The sequence below is a fragment of the Pteropus alecto genome, unplaced genomic scaffold (genome assembly GCF_000325575.1).
Source record: "Pteropus alecto unplaced genomic scaffold, ASM32557v1 scaffold45, whole genome shotgun sequence".
NCBI classification, from domain to species: domain Eukaryota; kingdom Metazoa; phylum Chordata; class Mammalia; order Chiroptera; family Pteropodidae; genus Pteropus; species Pteropus alecto.
Window position 1 is genome coordinate 14428588 of NW_006442491.1, and position 7959 is coordinate 14436546.

The following is a 7959-nucleotide window of genomic DNA, read 5'->3' on the forward strand; positions in this document are numbered from 1 at the left end:
GAAGGTGACCTGCAGGGCTGGGTGGTGAATCTGAGGTGAGCCATGCCAGACTTCCGCATGGGGTGTGTGCCCTTGGGTTGCCCCGGGGTCTTCCATTGTGCGCATTTTGGGCGCCTCGCCTTCCTCTGGGGTTTACATCACCCTCTTACTCAGGGATGAACCGCTTTTGTTTCTTCCACCTGGCTATCAAAGGTCTTCCAGGCTCTTTAAAACGGAAGCGGTAGTTTTAGCCTGGAGCCGGGAGTCTCCGGGCCTGGACGCACCCCGGAGTGTAAGTGATGGGTGTACCTGGAGGGCAGGGGAAGTAGCAACACTTTAATCACTTGGGCTCGTCTCCAGCGGGCCTCAGGGAACCGGGACAACTGGAAAAGGTCTAAGGAGTGTGGGATAGGGGCGAAATGAGAGATCGCAAGAAGGGCGCTGGAGGTGAGCGTGCGTCCCAGGTTCCCCCAGCCCTCCAGCCACGTAGCAGCCCGTCGACCATCCTTTGCCCTTAAAAAGGCTGCGGAGCGCGTCTCCTCTCTCGGGAGCGAGACCCAGCAGGCCTGGAGCTGGGCGTGCCCTCGCCTGCCGTGCCGCGCTGGCCTTGGCCGTGCCTCTGGGGGCCACGCAGGGCGGGGACGCCGCACACCGCTCACCGCGTGGCGTTGGGGGCGGGTGCCGCGCCTGGGCGGGAGATACCTGGGCTCCCTCGCCCGGGCGTCTGCCAGCAGCCCTCTCCCGCCGCAGCCCAGCGGAGCAGCTGCCGCCACTGTGAGAGCCCCTGCTCCCGCCCAGACTCAGCCTGGGTGGCCTCTGCCTTGGTCTTTAGGGGCGCAGCCCTCCCGGTGCGGGTCTGCTTGGCTGCACGCCGCAGGCTCCGGGAAAGGAGGTGGGTGCTCGGGGATAGGGCTACGGGGGTGGCAAACCGGCGGAGAAGGGAGGCTGTGGTGGGCACCGCTGATTCCAGAGACCCCTGCCCCCTTCCTTTCTGTAGCCTCTTGCACTTCAATGGCTGTTGAATTAAAAATAATGTCTTCGGCGTGCCACCACCTTCTCTGGCCCTGCGCGTCTCGCCGCGCAAAATAAACTGTCCAGCTACGGGTGCTGTTTTCGTGGAGCTAAGGGGCAGGTTTCCACTCATCCACCATATTTCCCGGGGCCCCTGGACCTCGTAGAGCTGGCAAAAGGCAGGCCTTTGGACACACTCTCATCCAGAAAAAGTATCTGCAACTATTTTCCCTTCCTCCCTCCCTCCCTTCCTTCCTTCCTTCCTTCTTTTCTGCCTGCCTTCCTCTCGTCTTGCTCACCATGTGTGTCTCTGTCTCGCCGTCTGTTTCTCTGGCTTTAATTCTTGCGTATTCATAAAGGATAGGAGAAAGTGGGCAGCTGAGCTTCACCCAGGGAAGGCAGGTCTGCCGGTGCCCTTTGCTTCTTGTTGGTCTCTGAGATGCGCTTTCCCGGCTGAAGTTTGCTGCTCTGCTCAGCAAGTAACAACTTGCGGCAGATGAGAGGTTCACTCAAAAATGAAGGCACAAAAAGATAGGAGAGGAATGTGGGGAAACCAGATTGTCTAATTTTAACCTGGATTTAGTTATAAGGGAATCACCACCATCTGTTGCCTAGATGAGAAGTGTTTTGATTGCTCATGTTAAGAAAAGACCTTATGCCGGATTGCTCCTGAAATAAGCGCTAAGGACTCACCTTATGTACAAAACATTTTAAATCACAAATCATAGCATTTTAGATATTGTTAAGATCTTAAGGTCAAACAGTTCAATGCCATGTTATGAGTTTGTCTGTGAAGGTCATATCTTTATTGTATCCTCACTGGGAAGGATTATGTTAGTAGAAATGCTTAGGAAAGGTACTGAGAGTCTAGCTCATGTGGTTTTATGAGTTTTACTTTATATTGGCATTACAACATTATTAATGATGTGTCCCAGTGTGGGGGTTAAGAGTTTGGAGTTAGAAAGATCTGGATTTCCATCTGGGCTCCACTATCTAACTTGCTGTGTGACTTCAGACAATTTACCTAGCCTCTCTGAGCCTGCATTTCCTCATTTCTAAATGGGATTGCTGAAAGGATGGAGATAACACAAGGACAGCAGTTAACACGGAGTACATCACACGGTAGTTTCATAATAAATGATTGCTGAGGCTGGTGAGGACAGCGAGGCGAGTAGTCAGGCCCAGGGTCATCATTGCTTGGCACTGCCCATACACGAGGTCTCTAGGTGCACCTGTGTGCATCGCAGGGTACAAGCATTACATCACTGAGGTCTTTCTGGTCATAAAAATATCAAGAGCTACTTCTGAACTTTTGAATTGATTCAAACAAAGTCTGTCCTATGCCTGTTCAGATGTGCAGTATTTATTTATTTCATGTATTTTAAGATTCTCTGAAGCTTACTTATACATGTAAACAGTTTCAGATGAACACAAAACTGGTATGACACTGGTGGTTTAATTATTGCTTGTTATTAGAAATAGTGTTCCTCAGATGTCACCATAGTCACTGGCTTAATCTTGATTTGGATGGGTGAAAGGGAGGAACTGAGCCCTGGAGCTAATTTTTCACTCAGAAGTGTGAGCTACAGACCAGCATCACCAGGAGCCTGTTATGAATGCAGGGTGTCCACCTCCACCTGGATCCGCTGACTAGGACCTGCGTGCTAATAAGATCCATGGGGGACTCGTGTGCACTTTGCCAAGTCAGCCTTTTCTTAGGAATTTGAGTACACTGATGTTTCGTAAAAGTAGGCTTTATGAAAACGTGGATTTCTCATAAACTGTCTTTACCTAGTAAAGTGAAAAAGATTTGTTATCACTTAAATGACTGATTTTTACTTTTAAATCTTAAAATAGTTAAGATAGGGTAGTATCATTTGTCTTCTGATTAAAGATAAGAGAGCTGACATTTTAAGTTCTGCCAGTTTTGGATTCTAGCGTTCCTATTACCTGCCGAAACATTTCCAATTTGATACTGCTTAGCTTCTTTCATTCTAGTTTAGTCCCTCCAAGGCGGGGAAAACTCTTGTCTGTAGTTTGAAAACTGAGCTTTGTGTATCTGACACTCCTGTTTTAAATCTTTTGCCAAAGATGTGTCCCAAAACTTAATCGATGCTCTTACTCATCAACTTTTATAGGATATAAAATGGTAACATGACAATAATTATGAATGACCTTATCTTATGCATTTAACATAAGACTTCATATTATATAACTAAAATAGAAATTATTTTGTTATAGCTTTATTTTTTTCATACCAGAAGATGTCATTAATATTTATAGAAGGAATATAATAATACATATGTATATATATTACCGATAGAGATTTTAATGACATCCTTTTTTAAAATCAACTTTATCTAAGTATAATTTGCATACAACAAAATGTATCCAAAGGGACACTTAAAGTCTGTGTTTTATTTATGCAAATTATGCTTCAATAAAGTTGTTTTTTTTAAAGAGATATGAAGGATTGCTGTTATTTGTTGCCTATTGCTAGAATAGTTCAGACACGGTCAAGAAAATCAGTAGAGAGGGAAAATGAAAATTGATGCACTGGGCTGGCAAAGAAAATAAAAAACCAAGTAGTCTTGGGGGAGTGAAAAGATAAAGTATATAAATTTTGAAAGCTTGAGATTTTTTGTCTCTAGAATTAAGATGCTGAATTTAATATCTGGGACACTGGGAGCCCTGCAGATTTTTTTCAAGAGGAGGCTAGTATTTAAAAAAAAAAAAGGTTTTGTTCTGCAGGGTCTGCTGGCAAGCTCCAGATTCCTTCTTGTGTTCTGATCTATGTCTGCCTCTTTATGCAGCAGACACCTTCATTTGCCACAATGCTCTCATCCAGTGACTTTGCATCTGCTTCTTGGGAGCTCGTTGTCCGAGTTGACCATCCAAATGAAGAGGAGCAGAAAGACATCACACTGAGGGTGTCTGGAGACCTGCATATTGGAGGAGTGATGCTCAAGTTAGTAGAACAGATCAGTAAGTTACTGTTTCTTTATGGTTTCTCTGTATTTGAAAACCTGTTTCATCACCACTCAATGGCTGATCTAGGTTGTCTGATCATCTAAGTTTTTCTGATCATCCATCTTGTAATGGGGCCAGAGAGTAAGCCCCCTCCCCACAGGTCAAAGAGAAACAGGGGGGTCTGCAGGAGCCTCAAACTGAACCTGACCACCTTTGTAAAAATTTGAGTCTGTCGTGACAAGCAAAAGCTCCTCAGTAGGTATAATACTGTATTTCCACAGGGATGGGGCCCATTCTACTGGTGACATCTAGGGTCATTTTAGACTACTTTGTCAATTCTCTGTTAATATTTGATTGCTCAGTGATAAAGTCAGCTTGGTGTTGATGTGTCTTTTGTCACTTACCCACCATTTGCTACTCTCCCTGTTTAAACAAAGAGAAGTCTTTAGGGTCAGAGTCTTCACATCAGGAGTCAACATGATCAACCTAGAATTTAATAATGTTCTATTTTTTTTGTATTTATTTTTATCTTCTAAGGCCATGGATGTTGACTTTTCATTTACACTAGATAAAGCTTTTTTTAAGCAAGTCTTAATTGAAGTATAATATAGATACAGAAAAGTACACTTATCATAACTGTACAATTCAGTGAACATTTGAAGTCATGTAACCGCCACCCAGGTGGTTCAAGAAATAGAACATTACTTGTTCCGCAACCCAAGTCCCACACCTGACCCCTCCAGGTCACTGCCCTACCAAGGGTAACCACTGTCCTAAATTTAACACCACAGGAATAATTTTACTTGTTTTGGAACTACGTGAAAGTGGAATTATACAGGATATACTCTTATCTGCTTTCTGTCACTCAACATTATGTCTGTGACATTTATCCATATTGTTGCATACAGTTTTGATTCATTTCTCCTCCTTGCTGTGTAATATTCCATTGTATGATTATGCCACAGTTTATCCATTTACCTGTTGATAAACATTTGAGTTATTTCCGTTTGGGGGCTATTAAAGATAAGGCTGCTATAGTACATGACTTTTAGTGAGTATATATAGTGAGTATATATAGCTCTGAGAGGAATTGCTGAATTAATTGACTTTCCAAAATAGTTACAGCGTTTCTCTTTCTACTAACAGCATTGTGAGAACGGTTTTCCAACTTAAAAAGAGAGCGAAAGAGAGAAACAATCTTTTTTTAAAAAGTAAATAAAATTCTGGTGGCTCTTAATTTAGCAAGATATAAGATTGACTATTGACTCCAACATTAACGAAAGGAAAAGATTCAACTTTGGTGCCAACACTGAAGGAGAAGGAAGTTTCATGTTGATGAAGAAAATATTCAGCTCTGATTTCAATGTAGACACTTGGGAAACTTGGAATATGCCGGCACTGATAGGAGAGTTGGAGGTTACTGCAAAGAGTCAACAGTCAGCTTTATAGTACTACTGTGTGAACTCGGATCGGGAGCTAGTGATATTCCCACTTGATCCAGTGGTGAAAGGATACATTTCTAATAGAGAAATAAGAACTTTAGCATTTTATCATAAACAAAATGTGTTTGTTTTTGTCCCTTCCATAATATTTAAATTCCAGCAATGGTAAGGTCCAGTTTGTTTTCCACCTGCCCCACCTTAGATACTTTGAAGGGAAGCCAAGAATTGTTGCACCTTGGGTTGTGAAGCCAAGAATTGTTGCACCTCGGGTTCTAAAGGAGGGGCACTGAAGAGCCCGTGTTTGTTTCAGTTTTTGCACACAGTGGAATTCCCTGGAGCGCTCCCTCTCCTTGCACCTCATTGTTTTTTTCGTTTTTTGCAGACATCGCCCAAGACTGGTCAGACTTTGCCCTTTGGTGGGAACAAAAGCATTGCTGGCTTCTGAAAACGCACTGGACTCTGGACAAATGTGGAGTCCAAGCAGATGCAAAGCTGCTCTTCACCCCTCAGCATAAAATGCTTCGCCTGCGCCTACCAAATGTGAAGACGGTGAGACTGCGAGTCAGTTTCTCTGCCGTGGTTTTTAAAGCTGTCAGTGACATCTGCAAAACCTTGAGTGAGTACCCTGGAGGGGCCTCTGTGCCCTTTGGACTCTTAGCAAAGGAGGGGAGGAAAACAAGTGTGCTTTCTGCCTACCTCGAGTGGTCGGCTTTACAAAATACTGCCTTGTTAGAAAGCACACTTTTCAAGCCCAGTTCTGGGGACTTGAGCCATTTAAGTGGAATTAAACATAATAGAACATTATTGAAATAAATCAGATTCATTTCCATTTCTAAAGAGGTTTGTAAATGGAAGAGACAAATTAGTGACAATTTCCTCAAAAACATTCATTTTTTCTAAGCCATAGTAAAATCATTATATTTTAGGCAAAGAGTTCCATTAAATCATTATCACCATAGAGCCAATGTGTCTTTATTGTTTTTGAGATAGTGATGTTGCAGTATTTTAATTGCTTCAATAACACTTGGCTCTAATAAATAGCTGTCCACCAAAATCCTTTGTGGTGTTTATTTTAAGCAGAAAAGTACAGTTAATTATGGAATGAAAACTAATTCTTTATGAGATGGTGTCTCATGAGTTTAACAGCCATTAGAAATAACACTGCCCAAACCATTTCTTCTTTGTGGGACTTCTGTAATGGAAACAAGCCCTGCATCGTGAACATGTACTTATTTTATATTTTTACAAGTATGTAGGTATATTTTTTTGTTCCAAGGCTAAGATTCAGCATTTGAACACAGTATGTACAAAATACGAGTGATCTAGCTTCTCCATTAAACTATAAATTGCTCACCTATTCCTTCAGGTAATACATATTGATTAGGCAAACATTGTGATGAATGCTAGGGATATGTTAGTAATAAAAAAGCCCCAAATCCCTTCCCTCCTTGGCCTTACGTTCTAGCATAGAGAGACAGAAAGTAAATAATAAATGTAAAAACTAAAATGTTAAAAGGAAATAGTAGAAAAACAGGAAAAAAGTATAATAGTATATGTAGGCTTGGGAGTGCCAGTAGTGGAGACAGGAGGCTGGTATGGTTTTAAATAAGGTGATGACAGTTTGAAACCATTTTTTGAGTATGTCCAGCATGATGCCTGGCACACATTACCTGTTCAATAACTGTTGAGTATCAAATGAATGAACCTTCCATTATAGAATATAAGTTCCACAGTGTCCCTGATGCATGGTGAACAAATGGTATGTGCCAGGGCATTGCAGTACTATTTTAATGAGGATTTGAAAAAAATATAAATGATTAAATAACATGATATACTCCACATACCACAGAGGTCTGGAAGCATGCATTGGAGCTGGGACCGAAAACTTGGTTTCAAAATAAACAGAAGCAGTCAGATGTTCTTTTTTTTTCTTTCCAGATTATATCTTTATGGTAGGTCTAAAAGGCTCAATTTGGTGCTTCTAATAATTGCTTTTTTTATCTGATCGATTGAAGCTAAAATAAAATTTAGCCATGTGAAAAGGAAAGACAAATCTTGGGCTTGGAGATAGAAGGTTTTTAGTTTTGTTGTTTGTTTTGTTTGTGATGCTTCCACTGGACATTTTGATTGTCTTCAGGTTTTGTGTATAAATTATGCATTTAGAACGGTCACAGGTACATGTTGCAACTTGACAATCAGACATCCTTGGTTACGGGGGAGAGGATAGAGCAGTCTCAGCATGTAGTAGTGTTTGAATTGAGAAGCAGGAGAACCTATGGAATCAGTGCATTTACCTCCAGGAAAGTGGCCCAAAGACTCAGACATCCACATTCCTTGGCTCTTAACTGGGATCCTAGCAGCTCAGTGAAGTTAATGGTTATCAGGAGTTCTGTTTGGCAATGATAATTATATTTGATTAATGGAGAAAAATTAGGGTCTTCTTCTTAGTTTGAGTTCTCCAGAAGAAGACTCTGAGATAAGGATTCAAGTACAAATATTTGTTTACTTGGGAGATGATGCCAGGAAACCCTGGTTGAGGATGGGGATGTGAGTCTAG

The 7959-nt window shown here is 42.1% G+C and overlaps 1 protein-coding gene across 2 annotated transcripts in view; it reads left to right on the forward strand.

Moving 5' to 3' along the window:
• Positions 1–3809: 3809 nt before the first annotated feature.
• The window catches only part of FERMT1 (fermitin family member 1), a 30835-nt gene continuing 26685 nt past the window's right edge, over positions 3810–7959 (forward strand). For both annotated transcript variants that reach the window (XM_025039937.1, XM_025039938.1), the window contains exons 1-2: positions 3810–3975; positions 5785–6018. In XM_025039937.1, the coding sequence (XP_024895705.1) occupies positions 3825–3975; positions 5785–6018 (385 nt within the window). In that variant the 5' untranslated portion in view covers positions 3810–3824. The remainder of the gene's footprint in view (positions 3976–5784; positions 6019–7959) is intronic.